The 19,259-nt window shown below is 35.0% G+C and overlaps 1 protein-coding gene across 19 annotated transcripts in view; it reads left to right on the top strand.

The window, feature by feature from the left end:
- LOC149785740 (twitchin-like) overlaps positions 1-19,259 on the top strand; it is a 469,207-nt gene that overhangs the window by 96,334 nt on the left and 353,614 nt on the right. For all 19 annotated transcript variants that reach the window (XR_016425447.1, XM_089979624.1, XM_089979627.1 and 16 more), the window contains 2 exons: positions 840-852; positions 3,809-4,025. Coding sequence is in view for 18 of the 19 variants with exons in the window: in XM_089979624.1 (XP_089835750.1) it covers positions 840-852; positions 3,809-4,025 (230 nt within the window). In the remaining variant the exon portion in view is untranslated. The remainder of the gene's footprint in view (positions 1-839; positions 853-3,808; positions 4,026-19,259) is intronic.

The raw sequence follows: 19,259 nt of genomic DNA, 5'->3' as shown, positions 1-19,259 counted from the left end.
AATTCTCACATGAGACCCTCTAATTTTTTAAATTAATATTCATCAAATTTTGTGAAGAATTCAAACTGCCATTAATTAACTGATTGCTTTATGTTTATTGCATCCACTCTTTTTACAAAATGTAACATTACATTTTTTAGAGGTTAACAATTGATAGCTGTATACATTTTTTTAGGCACACCACACTTTTAGCACTTACAATTCATTAAAATCCATTAAAACACTTAAGCACTATCTGTTGCAAACATTCAACAGTTATCAAGGTGCTTTTCTAATTTCCTGCTTTTCTGTCAGTTTATCATGATTGTGTCTGGATTGCTTCTGATATTTCAGAGTGTGAGCCTGCATTTAGCCCAAGACACAAAACAGACACAATTAGAAATAGAAACCACAAATATCAACATGTTTTGTCTGTGTTTTGCTTAAGTTAAAGTTTACTTTTTGCAGGAGTATAAATTAATCTTATCTACCATATTGCAGAAACTGAGGGTTACCTGGTTGACTAAGTTACCTTGAATTAATGCCATGATAAAAGAAATTCATGAAAATATGCAAACTTTAATAAGTTTTAATCACATTGTGCATTTATGCAGATATTATAGTTACTAACATTTGTTGATTAATTAACTTGTTTGGAAAGAAATCATCCAAAAGTATTTTCTGGAAAAATATTGAATGATCTGGATCTTGCATTTTTTTCCTTAACCATATTATGTGTTTAACCACACATTTGGCGATATATACTCTCATAATTTTGAATCTTTGAGCAATTTCCATGTTTTTCTCTTTCTTTTTGTAAAATTATTTTCACCTTACAATATTTTTCCTTTTCTTTTCAGGCAAGAAACAAAAGTAAGTATCAATTATCATACTCCTAGCAAGCACAATTTAAATGTTTAAAACCTATACATTCACTTACACAAAATCTTTGCAGCCATTACACTCTCGTGTCTGGTTATAATCTCCAGAACCATATTTTGTTGAAACTCGGTATGCATTTGTAACATGACAGGAGTATATATCTCCTGCAATATCTAGCATTATCAGATTAGTAATATTATCAGATTAGTAATTTTAGAGTTATCTCCCCATGTCAGATTAGTACTTTTGGAGTTGTCTCCCCATGTCAGTTGTACTATTAGACTTGTTTTGGCACAATTTTGGAAAATTCTATTGATGTTTTATAACTTGCAGGGTGAGGGGTGGATTGGATTTTCACAGCACTTGAGCTATGTTATCTTGATTTTAACTTTTAATACCAACCATTCCAAGTTTTCATATACATTGTAACATTGAGTGTGATGCACAGTATGTAGTCTATAGTCATATCTTTTGTTTTACATTTGTAAGCTATTACTCTTGCATCTCAAAATCAGTCCATTTTATTTGACCATTTGAACATGGTTTTCCAATTTTATGTACTTAACATCAATAAAGTATATATATTAATCAGGAATGTATCAGAATCATTTTATTAATGTGATTATGGAGAGTAAAGGAATCAGGCGAAATGTATACTTGGTGAACAAAGAGCTTTGTATCATATATAGAGTTCCTAATGATGAATTGAGATAAAAAATTGTAGTGAACTCAAAATTTCTGAGTCAACACTCAAAGATTCTCTCAAGGATGAGCAGATATTTCTGGGTTACTTGCATGACGTTGATCCTAATGATGGGTTAAAACAAAAATGGGCATAGTCAGTGCAACCTGTACAGTTAGATGATGCTTTTACACCATGTTCACTCATCATTGTGAACAAAGTATTCTTATCTCTGGAATAATTCTCTGATTTCATGGTAAGCAATGGATGGTTTTGGAGATTCTGGCACCAAAATGGAATAAAACAAAATTCATTGGCAGGAGATATATACTCAGTGAATCAGGTTGTGAAATGTGAAGTGATATATGTCATGTGTGCTACAAACTGCAAATACTATCGTATTCTCATTTGCATTTTTCTGTCAGTGTTTAAAAATAAACCAATTCATTTTTGGTTAATGAATAACTTTTGCAAATTTGTTTGTTTCGTTACATTCTGTTGCAACATAATCTATCTATTGATCGTTCAATCCATCTAGTGACAGAAGAATAAAGAAAGGAAAACAAAACAAGATTCAACATTATTTTTTTAAATGTTTGTTTATCTTTTTCAAGAAAGAAATCTCATCAGTTCTGAATGAACAATAAAACTAGAATGTATCCAATTCAGCACAAAAAGAAGCAACGTAACACAAAATGTTTTTAGCGGTAGACATCTCAAGTGTACAGAAACCATGTGGAATAATGTTTCTGATGATCTGTTCAGTATAGCTTATCTTGAAATTAAAGATACTTTATGAAGAAACAAAGTACACCATTATAAAATGAGTATTCAGCAAAGCAACCTGCCACCCCCCACCCCCGCTCCATTGATTTCCATACTTTTATTAGTTTTTTATAGGTCCCTTGATAATTTGTGTCCTTGCTTATTGTGTGGTCAATGCTTTTGGATCCCATTATGCGCGAGTCATCAAGGGAGTGGTGTACAAAGTATCCTTACACTTGGTTCCCTTTTTCACGTTGATCAATTCACGATGGTCCAGATAAGCCTGTGATAAATGTTATATACTTTAATGATGTTATTTACATAATATTAATTAAAACTGTGTTCATTGGTCAGTTGAAATGAGCTGACTTTGTTACTTGACTGTGACTATTAGTTCTTACATGGGTAGGACTGTATATCTATCAACAGCTTTTAATCAACTCCTTGGCTTGATTGGATACAAGAGACATAATGGGATAATACAGAGCTAGTCCCCTTTGTATTGATTGTATCTGTGCAACAAACATGGTAATAAATTGAATATCTAAACACAATTAGCACTAATTAAATTCCCATGGAAGCGCTTGTGGGCATCACTTTTGATGCTTGATTAACACTTTTCACTTTTGAATACAATAGGGCGTGTCATATTTATGATGATTACACTGAAACTAAATCAAAAGATAAATCTGAAGCATGAATTTCGCTTGACAAGACTTATTTAATTAGTATTTATTTCTTAAAGTATTTTCACCAATAGGTATCACAAACAATATCACTGATCAATATTTTCTCCTTTGTTGATATTTATCGTGTATTGCAAGTTTTTTTTCTCACTTTAATAAAATATATGGCTTTTTATGAAATGTGAATTTAATGATGTTGATTCCAAATTTCCAGGCACTAACTTGTTTATGATAATTAAATGGGTTAAAAATATGTATGTGTAGGGTTGAGATGTATGTATATATGTACATGTATGTATGTATGTATGTATGTATGTATGTATAAATAAGATAAAAATATTGCTGAAACTATAACACGCTAAACCTATGTAAATAAAAGATAAAAGATACAATTCTTTGAAAGGTACATAAAATGAAAGATAAAAATAAAAAAGGTCAAATTCTTAAAATAAATGGTTAAAGAAAAACAGTAAAAGAGTTGTTGTGGGGTTTAATGCCATTTTTCAGCACACGATAGGCTATACATGGCAGCCAGTATTAATGGTGGAAGAAGAACCCAGGACAACCCCAGAAGGAACCACAGACTCACGAGAAGCTACTGGCAAGCTTTCTCACATACCAACATTGGCTGAATCCAAGACTCAGTAAAAGAGTTAAAATTCTTTAGAAGGCATATTAGATGGAAGGTAAAGGTCAGACATAAGAAATCTTTAAAATACAGGGTGGGTTAACAAGACTAGCTCATGATTTGTTTCTGTAATTTCCTATTACTTGATATATCAAATTTTGTTGACAATTTCTTCTTGTTTTCCAGAGCCCCAGAAGGCAAGGCCCCTCACTTCCTTCAAAAGCCAACAATCAAGCAACAAGCAAACCTTCTGGTAATGTCCTGCATTATGGAGGCCAAGCCAGCACCGAACATCCGCTGGTTCCGTGATGCTCAGGAGATCAGTCAGGCTGGCAGATATTCGCTCACACTTGAAAAGACAGCCGACTCGGAAGATGGATACACAGCAGTTCTTCAGATCAAGGTAGGCATTTCTGTATGTTACTACAGTCAGACTTACGCTTAAGACCACCTGTCTCAAAAGGTCACAAAATATTATTCCATATCTGTTGATTAAGAGGTGGTGGAGATTTGATCTAAACAGTAATTCAGTACTATTATAGGGCTAAATTTAGTTATTTCAGGTGCTATGGTATCTATAGAAGTTTTAGGCGAGTAGATACATTTGTATATAAATTTTCTAAATTCTCTTGATAAATTTAAAAATGGTATATCTATGATAGAGGAGTGTATATTTATTTACTGTCAAAGTTAGGAGCTGGTATTCTAGTTGAATATGGTATCATCAGCAGCCACTCAGGAGCAATGGTGTTAGGTTACAGTGCTTTAGGCTGAGGCAATAGAAATGAAAAAGTCATTATAGAATTGTGATTATGTGTTTGTAACCTACTATCAATGATAGCAAGTTTCCCTTAAGACTCAAACATTTAAATTAGTGACCTGTTTTTGGGAAATTTGAATTTCTTTTAGTAGATATAAAGTGCTTCAAATAAAGTTGGGTAGCTACAGTTTAATTTGCAATTAATTAGCTCATAAGGATAAATTTTACAAGTAATTTCCCATTTAATGTAATATATTTGGAAATTCTAATATACTAAGGGTGTGTGTGGAGATTAGTCATATGACTTTATTTGGATTATATAATTTAGATTTTGTGTATTGTTATATGTAGACTAAAGTTAGATAAAGGGTCTGCAACTAACACAATCAGACCATAAGGGTAGCTCTAGAAAAGGTCTTCAGGGAATGCTCTCTCTGAAGTTCATTGGAATTCTTTATAAGCCAGGTCAAACATAGTGCAAGAGAGTCATCATGTAGAACTGGATGCATTAGGGGTACATTAAATGTGGACAAGAAAATTCCTCTGGCTTGTGACTAATTTCTCTTAGCACAGCTCTATCAAATAGGCACTACAACAGTACCCTGGAAGTGAACTTTGTATTTGCATACCCTGGAAGTTAGCTTTGTTTGGCATACCCCATTTGCTTCATTTATGATTCCATAATTATGATGCGCTAGTGCATTTTGCAGGGGTAATTCTGGGTCTACATTGTTGCACTACGATTCCAAGTGAACACTGTAGACTTGAGGTACATGGTATTCTGGCATACTGGTTTACCACAGTATTTTTCCAGTGGTATGTACCACAGTACTTTGTACTGGTATGTTGGTGGTTTTGATCAATAACAAATGTACAGAAATTCCCAAGGAATTTTGTTACGACTTTATTGATATTGACAGCGTCTTTTAATTATTCGTGATAAAATAGTTTACAAAATTTATCTTGTTTTACAAAATGGTTGTATCTGTTACAAAATTTAATCATGACAAATATAATTCTATTGCTGATGACATCTGTCATTATGCCAAATGAATTGCAAAAGAGATTCAGGCAATATCCACCTTTCAGAAGAATTTTTGATTAAGAAAAAGAAAAACTAAAAATTACAACAAAAACATGACATGTTTTAGTTAGTTACAAGTGTCTCTGTTAAGTATATGTTTTCCTTTGTAGAACTGAAAATCATCCTTCAACTTTCAGGAGCGGACTTGATATCTGTCTGAACTATACATAATTTCTAAATAGTTTCTTGTATGTTCAGTAAGTGTTTTATGTTTACTGGCTCTCTCGGATAAATATCTTGCCTGTATGTTGGCATCACACTCCAAGTTTCCCTGCCTATTATAGCAGTAGTGTAGCTAGAAATTTGTAGACTTCAGTATCAACACTTCATTTTTTTATCAGTAGGCTCTCTTATGTCAGCACAATGTCATACACAGTATCAGCTATAGTGTAAGTTTAATCATTCCACTGTAGTTACAGCTTTTAGATAGCAACTTATATAGCAATTAGCATTCACACAGCAAATTCATCTACTGTATTGTATTGGCCATTTAATTACCAGGGGCTGGATGGGGAGATAGCTGTGATTTTCTTTTTGATCTTAAAATATTTTCTTTTATCTCAAGATAATTAATATTTTTTTCTAATGTTGCTCAAAAACAGAGCAGGATATTATTTCCAGTTATTGACAGACAAATTAAACAAAAAAGTGCCAGGCCCCAGAACATTGAATTTTTGGTCTCTAATATAGTCGTGGTATACTGTGGTACATATTATGGTACACTGAGAACTACAGCAGTACAAATTTTTCGCAGTATGCACCGGTACTGTAGACCATGATATGCTGCACACCTGGTTCTAAACTGTTTGCTCTATCATGTAATAGACAGGTAATAAAAAAACTGCTTCTGCTAATATGGTAACAATATTTGTATCAGGATGTGCCTGGTAGAGAAATAAACAACTACTGCCACTAATATGGTAACATTATTTGTAACAGGATGTGCCTATCAGAGCAATAAAAAACTATTGCCACTAATATGGTAGCAGTATTTGTAACAGGATGTGCCTATCAGAGAAATAAACAACTACTGCCACTAATATGGTAACATTATTTGTATCAGGATGTGTCTGGCAGGGCAATAAACAGCTTCTGTTGCTAATATGGTAACGTATTTGTATCAGGATGTGCGTGTCAGGGCAATAAAACACTATTGCCACTAATATGGTAACAATATTTGTATCAGGATGTGCCTGTCAGAGCAACAAACAACTACTACCAATGATATGGTAACAGTAGTTTTATCAGGATGTGCCTGTCAGGGCAATAAACAAGTGCAACTTCCTTCTTTTAAAACTTTCTTTTAATGTGTTCTGAGTGCTGTCAGAGATGGAATAAAGAAAACATTGTAAAAAAAAGATATAGACAAAAACAGAAAAGAACATTGGAATAAATGTAGCATTAGGCTGCCTAGTATTTGTGTGCAGGTACTGTACAGCCTTGCTATTGAAACTATCAATTCCATGCTTCTGTACTAGAGATAAATATTGATCCCACTAATCTGTAGACATTGCATTAACATGTACCACACATATACCATATACTGGCCTGTAGACATTGTATTTACATGTAACACACATATACCATATACTGGCCTGTAGACATTGTATTAACATGTACCACACATATACCTGTAAGGTCCGTGATGAGTCAGGCGATATAAGAACCGGGGCAACGTGCCGAGTATACACGACAACTGCTCATTCTACAAATTGTCAAACCACACATATACCATATACTGGCCTGTAGACATTGCATTAACATGTACCACACATATACTATATGGTGGCCTGTAGACATTGCATAAACATGTACCACACATATACCATATACTGGCCTGTAGAAATTGTATTTACATGTACCACACATATACCATATACTGGCCTGTAGACATTGCATAAACATGTACCACACATATACCATATACTGGCCTGTAGACATTGCATTAACATGTACCACACATATACCACATATACTGGCCTGTAGAAACTGTATTTACATGTACCACACATATACCATATACTGGCCTGTAGACATTGCATAAACATGTACCACACATATACCATATACTGGCCTGTAGACATTGCATTAACATGTACCACACATATACCACATATACTGGCCTGTAGAAATTGTATTTACATGTACCACACATATACCATATACTGGCCTGTAGATATTGCATAAACATGTACCACACATATACCACATATACTGGCCTGTAGAAATTGTATTTACATGTACCACACATATACCATATACTGGCCTGTAGACATTGCATAAACATGTACCACACATATACCACATATTCTGGCCTGTAGACATTGCATAAACATGTACCACACATATACCACATATTCTGGCCTGTAGACATTGCATTAACATGTACCACACATATACCATATACTGGCCTGTAGACATTGCATAAACATGTACCACACATATACCATATACTGGCCTGTAGACATTGCATTAACATGTACCACACATATACCACATATACTGGCCTGTAGAAATTGTATTTACATGTGCCACACATATACCATATACTGGCCTGTAGATATTGCATAAACATGTACCACACATATACCACATATACTGGCCTGTAGAAATTGTATTTACATGTACCACACATATACCATATACTGGCCTGTAGACATAGCATTAACATGTACCACACATATACCATAAATACTGGCCTGTATACATTGCATTAACATGTACCACACATATACCACATATACTGGCCTGTAGACATTGCATTAATATGTACCACACATATACCACATATACTGGCCTGTAGACATTGCATAAACATGTACCACACATATACCACATATACTGGCCTGTAGACATTGCATTAACATGTACCATACATATACCATATACTGGCCTGTAGACATTGCATTAACATGTACCACACATATACCATAAATACTTGCTTATAAGTCAAGCCAAAATGCAAAAGACAAAAATCCTGATCTGCTGTAGCACAGTGTGCCTGCAAATCAGGGTCTGTGTTGTTGTTCTATTGATTATTCCTAGGAAAGCACAGACTCAGATCTGCCAGTGCATTATGCTCTGGCAGATCTGGGTCTCTGCAGCTTGCAATTGGACATGACTTATAAGTCAAGCATATATTGTAACTCTTGCCTGGTTTGACACTACCTAATTTTGTCCCAGTTGTTTTTGTTTTTTTTGGTGCCTTGGTTGACTTTATATATCATGTTCTCAACAGTTAATCAGCCATTTTGAAAACCGATACACAAATATAACTCAGCTTCTTGCATGTACTAAGTCATAAACGTTTTGTACTGTTAGGAATTATCTGTTATATGGTCTACATGTACTTGTTACTTGGCAAAGTTCATTGACACAATTTATAATATTTGTGGTATTTCTTTAATATTCTCATTTAGGATCGACTCCAGATCTAAGTCTCTTGTTAAATGGAAAAAGCAGAGATGTTTCTGGCAACATTCTCAAGATGTAACTTGTCTTATGGATATAAAATCTGAGCTAGTCAAATCTGGCTGGTTTTATATGTAATATTTTTGTTGTGTATATTAGAATGTAGACGTACCTTTAGAACAGAAAGATGCTTGTAAACCAGAATGGTAAAAGTTTTTTGTTTTTGTTTGCTTCGCATCTTCATAGTTAGACCACAATACAATCAGTGTAGATTAATATAAACCAGAGAGAACTTCTAGACGTTGCTGATTTGTATCTGTTGGTAGCAAAAGTGATATACTTTTAGGAACAGGTGCTGTTTGGTTGCCTGTACTTTGGAAGGCTATTGATCTCTTCTTGGTTCCAGAGGAATTTTCTGGCAGGTAGATCTGGTACTTTAGAATGTTGCCCAGCTGAAGTAATTATGGGCCTCAGACATTAACAAATTCTGTGTTCTCTAATCTGGTCAACTCAACCTAATCAATTATAGCTGCAGATTTGTAAGCAGTTAAGAGCTGAAAAGCATCAACTTTGTACAGTGCTAGTGAGCAGACACCTTTTGAAATGAAAACCTGGTTCCTGTTTGAGGGAGGGTTTTTGTTTGGCACAATAACACAACTATTTTATTTAGTGCTGAGGCAGTTGGAGTAAAGTACCTTGCCCAAGGATACACCACAGTAGCTGACCCAGACTGGTCTGGTGGTAGGATGCAAGCCTGCTACCTTTTGGTTGTGAGTCCTGGATACTAACCACTGACTCACCATGGCTCCCGTTTAACTGAGAAACAATATATTTTAAAAATGGCTGTTGGGAGTTTCAGAGAATTATTGAATATGAGTTGTGGTTGTTTAAGGGATGTGTTTGTTATGGGAGGTCACTCTGTACATTACTAGATTAGAGTGTTCTAAATCGAACTCAGATGTCCATAAACAGTGTCAGATGACTGCCATGTTAGGCTGATTAAACCAAATCCACTAATTTTTCTGTATTGAGACATGATATTAAATCCATAGACCTATAAATGGGAGCCCAGTAAATGAGAACATTCTTATTATGAGTTCCATTCAAGATATTGGGAAGAATCCCATGGTTTGCTGGCTTGTTGTAGTGGTTACACTGGACCCAGATGTTACAGTTTGAAGCTGATACATTTCATACCAAAAGTATCGTGATACAGTGAATAAAGATTTACAAAACAACACTCATCTCTATTAAGGGTCGAGGTTAAATAACAAAGAAGATTTTTATATTAGGAATTTTTTTAAAGCAAGAATGTTATTTATCTCTCTGGAAATGTAACATTTTATATTTTATAAACTAGAACAAAGAAAACGGCATCTAAGCCCCCGATATTTATTTGTTTACTCAGTGTTGATTCTTGTGGTTTATCTTACCATTGTTTTGCTAAGTATGTTAGTATAGAAATGGTCAGTAATAAACAAGAGGATTGTGGAATAAGTATTATCAAAACCCCAATGCTGCCATTACAAGCAAAAAGTTATATATGCTAGATTGTCTCAATAATACTGAATCTTGAAAGATGTTTCCCCTAAACATCAAAACCAGAAAATGTTGATGTTTTATTACATTATGAGACATATAGTTCTTCCTCAAACTGAGAAACCCTGTCATTTTTCACATGTGTATGAATTAATCCAATGTTGATTGGCAACATCCCTGGTGAACCGATTTCAGTTGAAGGCTGCTATACAAGATTTGATGACATCACTTTTGTAAATGTATGAAGCTAACACCTTGCTATTTCAGATCCTTTACAGCCAAGTTCAACCCCTGTTGCATATTCCAGTGCCCCGGTTGCTCTCCAATATTCACCTAAGTCATATTTTCATTTAATGCACGCTTTTACTTCTCAGATCTGCTTAAAAAATGCAGGCCTGCCTCTCTTCATTCCATCTCAAATCAATTTATGCACCACATGCAGCTATTGTTGTTATTAGATTAGCCACTAAAAGAATTTGTAGAATGTAGCATCACAACTTTTGGAGTTGTCAGGAAAACGATCAGAATTATGAGCATCTTCATTAACTGAATTAAGGGACTGCACCTCTTATCTCTAAACTGAATTGTAATAGCAATTACCTATCCTGCCGCTGTTGTGTAGTTAACCTATTTTTGTGCCAAAAACTCAACATTTATTTGAAGTGAATACATCCTCCCATAAAGTGGAGAAAAGTCAGAATGACCTTTTGCACACCTGACTCTGTATGTCACATGGTCATGCGCAGAAGGTGGATATCATCTGTCATCTTTTTCATGGATGCCATACTGTTTAGACGTCTGCCAAAACTATCACCAGAGAAATCATGTCTGTTGCAATTGACCACAAATAAGTGGTTGACTGCTGTTTTTAATTAGTCTCGGTGTTAATATATGATGCCCAATACTGGCAGGTGATTATTGCATAATTAAAATTACTTTTACCTGCCAGAAAACTACATCTTTGTGCATCTTTTAAACCTAACAGCTTGATTATTTAAAAGAATGGTTCATGTCATATAACTTTTTCAATAAATCATTTCCTTCCTTCCAAATTTTACTTAGATTGGAAGAATGGTGAAATTTATGATAAATAGCAGTATTAGGGCTTTAAAACTGCAAGTATTGGACCATAGGAGTGTGAAATAAGTAGTATATAAACTGCAAGTACTGGACCATAGGAGTGTGAAATAAGTAGCATATAAACTGCAAGTACAGTAGTGGACCATAGGAGTGTGAAATAAGTAGTATATAAACTGTAAGTACTGGACCATAGGAGTGTGAAATAAGTAGCATATAAACTGCAAGTACAGTAGTGGACCATAGGAGTTTGAATAAGTAGTATATAAACTGTAAGTATTGGACAATAGGATTGTGGAATAAGTAGTATAAAAACTGAAAGTATTGGATAATAGGATTGTGGAATAAGTAGTATAAAAACAGTAATTATTGGACAATAGGGTACTTTCTGTAGCAGGCTTTACACAAGTAGGGGACTTCATTGTGGAATTCTTTAGCTAACATCTGGGTGTTATATTTCAGATATTAATTAAATTGAATTTTTATCACAGATGACTCTTTCAACATGCAAGAGGGTTCATCGTGTCTGTTTTACATCCCTGAGCTCCTGGGTTATAGAGACAAAAGAAAATATTACCTCCTGATCATGACATGGTTTATTCTGACTTCATTTGCTATGAATTTGGGCAGTCTGAGAATTAGGTGTAGCACAGCAGATGTTGTCATGTCCCAAAACTACAGGATTGAATACAAGTTTACTAATGATTGTACAGTAAAACCGGCATTGAGAAACCACTGTTATGAGAGACCACCTGTCTTGAGAGACCAGGTTCTCAATGTACAGATTTGTTGATTATATAGTGTTATCACCTGTCTTGAGAGACCACCTGTGATGAAAGACCATTATGTTTTGGCAGAAGTGGTGGTCTTTCAAGAAAGGTTCCACTGTAGAAATTTGTCTTATCCCATGATTATTATTGGCCTGAAACTGCATCTTGAATGGTGAACTCTTACACATTGAAGGACTACTATTTTTTTAACACTAAAAAATCAGATGAGTGAATTTATTAAGACAACAAAAATGTTAAATTTTAAGCAAACACTTTACTAGCTTTTCTTTACACTCATAATAATGTGGCTTGTCAAATTTGCCAGGTTGGAATGGAAGTGTTTTGGGATAGGGACCTTCAGTTGGCACCTATCATATTTTTTCTAGTCAGTGATCATCACAAAGTTGATATATGTAATCTGCTGAAACAATGTTTCATCATGTAACAAGAAAAGTCAATAAGCTGATGAGAGAGATTGTTGTGTGGTGAGTCAGGTATTCAACATGGTGACTTGACTTCACTGATGTCCACATGCTTTGACTGAATGAAGAACTTGATTCTGAAAGATTTAATTGAAAGAAGCAAATATGTGACTTTTAGCATTGTTTGTGGTAGCTGTTATGATTGTTTCAATCTGATTAAAGTCAGGTCTCCACTGTTCTACATGAAGATCTGACAGTGACCACTTAGGGGTCATGTTCTGGTGACCTTTGAATCAGCCAATGGAAATATCCCTTAAAAAGTCTGAAAGTGAATAAAAATCATTATGCTCTTCGGCCACACTGCTCAGTCTCCCAAATGCGAGGATATAAAACTTCATCTGATTGGCTGACAGAATGAGCAATTATGGTAATAACATAGGTCACCAGAACATGACCCCTAAGCGGTTGCTGTCAGATCTTCATGTAGAAGAGTGGAGATCTGATTTTAATCGGATTGATGATTGTTTCATACTATCTTCATAACTGAATATAAGTAATCTGATTAGATCAATATCTTTCAGCTGCTTGCTTGTTAACTATGCCAAGAGTTTATGTGAAATAAGTGATGACCCTCCGGCTAATGAAGATACACTTATAAGTGAGCACTATAAGTTGTCTTGCATGTTAATATCAAAGCTCTTAAGATGCAGGCAAGTTTTGGCACATGCAGTTATTAATGAAAGGAATATCTCAATGGTAATTATGTAGGAGTATTTATTTTCTGGACTGAAAAGGTTTGGAGGATCTTTTAGCAAATAGATTGCAGTCAAATCTTGGATCAGTATTAAAGAAAAATATATATATATTTTTCATGATTACAGAACTTAAGTACGAACCTCCCGCCAAATCTATAGTTTGGTTTAATAATGGGAAGAGATCTGGCACTTAGTTACATCATTTTAAGTGAGTGCAGACTGTATCTGCCATCGGCTTCTCCAGTTCACAAGCAGTAAAATTAGCTTGGCGGTGAATTTAACTGATCATTAATATACCTTTATCATAAAATTCAACACCATAAACGAGTCGAGAATTGAATAAGGAAACTATTTCACACAAAAAGTTGCATATGAATGCCAAGATAGCATATATACTGGCTTGAAAGTTTAGTCAAACTGGAAACAACAACGATCCTGCTCTGCCATAGCATAATGCCCCTGCAGACAGGGTATATATTGTCTGATCTACTGACTACTCCTAACAAATTGCACATATCTGCCAAAGCATTATTTGACAGCAGATCTTGGTCTGTGCAGTTTGCAGTTGGATTCAACTTATAAGTGAATAATTACAGTAGTGGTGCTAAATAGGTACTTCCATTGAGCAAAGTGCGAAGACTGTTGTCAGTAATTAATGAATTTATAGAATTTATTTATGTTGAAATACACCCAAAATTCTAAAATTCACTTTGACATTTATTAATCATGACTAATTTTTTATTGGTTTATTTCAGGAATGACTTATTTTTGAAGTAGGATTTTTTCCAAGTAAAATTTTATGTAGATCACGAGAAAATGGTTCATCAGATATTGCTTTAGCATGCTAGAATAATGTGAAAGAACGTTAAAAATTAAAATTGGATGAAGAATATATAAGCTCCATTTAATCAACACATGATTTTGCTATTAGTTTTATTTGTATATAGTAGTCTTGACTTTCTATGTTAGCTCTACTGGTCATACACCAGAAGAGCTTATGGGATGGTCTTTTGTCCATTGTCCATCCATCTTGAAAATTTGTCTATCGCTGCTCCTCCTGCCTGGATGATTATATATCATCATGGTGTTTTAACTCAAAGACTTTGTGTGATATCTAGTTAGTCCTAGATGAAAATGGTGCCAATCTGATGTCCAATATGGCCACCACAGCAGCCCTCTTGAAATTATTTGTATTGCTACTCATCCTACTTCTTGTGATGTCTAGCTGGTTCAAAATAAAAAATTTGCTGATCTCATATCCAGTACCATGGTAGCCATATTTAAAATCTTGTTATTACAACTCTACCTTAATAGAAAATAATATTTTCACCAGAAGGTTTATGTTTATATCTCTGACATCCAGTATGGCCACCATGCAGTGGCCATCTTGAAAAACTTGTTATTGTCATTCCATTCATATCTTGACAACATTGTTATCTCTGTTCCTCCAAAATGGATGGCCATATCAACATGGGGTTTTCACAAATAGTTGGTAATAAGTACCCTAAAAATCTTGTCACTTTTAGGCTTTCACCTAAACACATCTAATGATGCCTACAGCAACTGATATGAAAATCTTGTTTTTGCTAAAGAATTTCAAAAATGGTTTGAATACTCAGCAGTTAAAGGAGAAAAAAAATAGTCAGATTTTTAATTCCTGGAAATTCTTTTGCCTAGGAGATTGTCAAGCCATTTGAGGGTCTCTTGTTTCCCTTTTCTATAAAGTCATGTTTCTTTCTGCACCGATTAGAACATTGGTCATACAGGACTTGCATTTAATATTTTAAGCAGGTTATATTTTAGGCTGGCTTAATTTTGAAAACAAAACTTTGGTCTGTTTCAAGGCTGACTTATGTTTTTTAGATTAGCCTTATTTAGAATTTCAAAAGTATTTTGGTATACTAAATTTTCCTCATAGTTTGTGTTGAGAATATACACTTTCAGTTTTATCAGAAATGAAATGCAGTAGTGTGAGTTTGTTAAATTTAGAGATGAGGCTGTTCAAGTCTACTCATTCCAGGCAAGGCCTGATGTGAAAATTCCATTTCTGATGTTTCAGATATTTGGAAACACCCTCTGCAGGTTGTATCTGCCAGCATGGGATTAATTAGTTAAATAGTCTTTGTTAAACATAAAATGAACAGTAGTATAATTTATTTTTAACTCCAACTGATGATCTTTAGTTAATGACAGATGGATTTTTCATTCAAACATTCTGGAGATTCCATTAGGCAGCCAGGTCTGTAATTGGCAATGGTGCTACATCTCAAGGGATATTTTTCCATGTTTTATGAAAGCAGTCATAAGAGATAATGATTGGATGTTGGTTTAAGAGCTATATTTACTCATCACAAGTCAATCTGAAGGTTTCAGTGTTCTAGGACCAGTCAGAATATTAGATAATCTGTGACCAAATGGGCTGTTTGGAAGCTTACCATGTACCTGATAGCTATATTTCCGGACTTTTATCTCAAAATAGCACATGTAAAAACTATGTTGTTGATTAGTTAATTATTGAAAGGTGTTTTGCCAAAGAGAAATCATTCTTTTTATTTTAAAAAAAAAAGATACGAAAGGTATCAGTTTTGTAATGCTCCAGTTTTTTGCATACTGTCTATACTCACTTATAAGTCAAGTCAAACTGCAGACAATAAAGATCCTGATCTGCCATAGCATAATGCACCTGGATATCAGGGTCTGTGTTGTTTGTTTTACTGATTACTCCTTACAAACTGTACAGACCCAGATCTGCCAAAGCAATATGCATAATGCATTGGCAGATCTGGGTCTGTGCAGTTTGCAGTTGGACTTGACTTTTAAGCAAGTATATATGGTAGGTCTTTTAGGTTGGATAGGGGTTGTTTGTTTAGTACATACGCATGGAGGGGGAGAGGGGTTAACCCAAATGCATACGCTTGTATATGGGGTGGTCTACTGATTGATAATTTGTCTAATACGTAACCTGTTCGACTGGATTATCTGTTTTATTAAACACATTAATATTATTAATCCTTGATCATTTCTGCATGGATTAAATATAGGCTGTTCTATATAATTTGGGAGGGGGTGCTTCAAGCCTACGTACACAGGGGGGTGTAAAGAAAGCATGCATGTGTACATGGGGGAGGGGTCAGGATTTACCAGGTTTTTGCATATGTAGTAAATGGAGGGCCTTATACCAGTTTACATTATTCATTACTTATACCCATCAGCAAAACTTCAATGTGCAATTGAATTTCATATCAAAAGCTCATTAAGGGATCAGAGGATAATGTATATGTTTGCTTACAAGATGAGCTTAACTGCATACAATATGTACCCTGGCCTGCTGTTACATAATGTGCTGGCAGATCAGGGTCTCTGTTGTTTTTGCTTTCAATTAGTCCTAGCAAACTGTTTAGACCCAATTCTGTTGGCACATTATGCTACAGCAGATTTGGATCTTTACAGTTTACAGTTGAACTTGACTTAACTCATTAACCCCTGGAGGTTTTTGTTGTTTACACCTGAAATGCGAGCAGGAAACACATTTTAGGGGCTATTTTTGAATACATTCTAATACATCAACTTTCAAGAGATTTTCCATTAGCCTAATGCCTAGTTGTGTTAGAAACATCGTTTTTCATTAGTTATTTTGCTTGTGCAAGAGCAGAAAGGTTAAAGTTGGAGGTTTTTTGTTTTTTGTTTGCTTAACGGACGCATCTTTTTCGTATCGAGACCACTTTTTATTCCAAAAGCCCACCTTATCCTACTTTTTGCATAGGTTGACCTGTCTTTCTGCAGTTCAGATTGTTCTGCCTTAGATCTAAGGCCAAAGAATCTAAAATCGGGTCCATAAAAATAGGGTTTTCCCTCAGTATTTTGTAGTGCAACTAGAATGTCAAGATTATTTGGTACCATTGGTACCATTGTAGAGCTACATCTGTCTACCTTTCTATAATGCCACCCACTTTGGTATATCTTACAAGACCTTGATGCTACAGAGCTCGGCATTAGGCTACTACCTCCTGCCACATAAACATGGCATCAAGGGTTAATGAGTTAAAGTGAGTACATATGGTACATTGGATAATTCTTCAGTTAGTTTTTGTGTATTTTCTTATAAATGTGGGTGGGACATTGTGTTTATCTGATTGAACAATAAATTTGGATTAATTATCAGCATTCAAAATTAACGTTGTTAGGTCACATGGTTGCAAATGAAACTTATACATAATTATTCTAAAATAAAACCCACTTAACAGATTTTAATCAAATGCTTTTTAGATTTATACAAATGATGCCATCAGATATGGCTGCTGTAAGTAAAAGCAGAAACACATGTACACAATTTTATCTGAGAAAGCTTCTGAACAGAGTATGGCCTAATTGACACTAAACATCTCGGTATAGGGTCCTTTCAGTGTTGGACAAATGTTGCTGGTGTGAGATTAGAGATTGATGAAGATACAATAAAACTACAGAATCCTTGTTTTCTCAACATATGCAATAAACAGTATTGAAAGAAATTTAAACAAAAATCATTCTACTGATCCACATTTCTGTGCTCTTGCATATGTTTATTAGGCAGGTGGCAGGGGGCTCACTTGGGCCTCTTGTTTCATAAATGCACTGGTGCACATGTGGCATAAAAATTGGGTTATAAAAACTAAGATTAAACTATTGAAATTCTTGCAGGAGTATGGAAAGTAAGCAAGAGCTGTAAATTTTGTATGTGCTTAATATATATATCATTTATGCTCCTGTCAAATACTGAGCTGTTGCTCTCACAAACTTGGTATTATGATATTGATATCTACTGTATGTACTCACTTTCATGTTGAGTCCAGCTGAAAACACCATTGACCAAGATCTGCCATCGCATAATGTGCCAGCAGATCTGGGTCCATGCAGACTGTTAGGAGTAATCAGTAGAACAAGCAAAACAGACGCTGATCTGCATTATGCTATGGCAGAACAGGATCTTCGTTGTTTGCAGTTTGACTCGACTCATCAGTGGCCATATGGTATGCCACAGATTTCAAAAAAATCTGTTCTACCCTTCGTTTCTAAAGGTGACAGTGGACCTACTTCATTTTTTCAATGAGATATGAATGGACCACTCTGGTGACCTAGTGGTTAGAGTGTCCATCTCGGAAGTGGGAGATTATGGATTTGATCCCTGGCCAAGTCACACCAAAGACTTACAAAAATGGTACTAACAGCTGCCTCGCTTGGTGCACAGCATTAAGAGGTTAGTGTTAGGACTGGTCGGCCTGGTGTCAGGATAATGTGACTGGGTGGGACATCATGCTACATGTCTGCAGTATGATGCTCCAGTGCTGGACTTCACTATAAACTGCCACACTGCAGACATGGTAGCGATATGACTGAAAAATTGTTAAAGCTGTGTTAAAAATCCTAATTACACACACGCATGCAGAGATATGAATGGTTTATTAGTATCACACACATTTTTGGACCTTGATGATTTTCATGAAAGAGAAAGTTACTTTAGATAAAAATGCTTAGCATATATACTCGCTTATGAGACAAGTCCAACTGCAAACTGTACAGACCGAGATCTGCCATCGCATCATGCCCCAGCAGATCTGGGACTATGCAGTTTGTTAGGAATGATTGGTAGAACAAACAACATAGACCCTGATCTGTATGTGCATTATGCTACGGCAGATCAGTATCATTGTTGTTTGCAGTTTGGCAGAACTTATAAGCATGTATATCTGGTACTACAAACTTCAATCAGTAGAGATATCAAATAATGATCCTCCTCACATACATGTGTGATAAGATGGAAGTTGTAGAAAAATAACCTGATG

Source organism: Sinohyriopsis cumingii, chromosome 13 (assembly GCF_028554795.1).
Source record: "Sinohyriopsis cumingii isolate HCF-2022 chromosome 13, ASM2855479v2, whole genome shotgun sequence".
NCBI classification, from domain to species: domain Eukaryota; kingdom Metazoa; phylum Mollusca; class Bivalvia; order Unionida; family Unionidae; genus Sinohyriopsis; species Sinohyriopsis cumingii.
The sequence above is the reverse complement of the archived record's forward strand: the minus strand, read 5'-3'. Positions and strand labels throughout refer to the sequence as shown.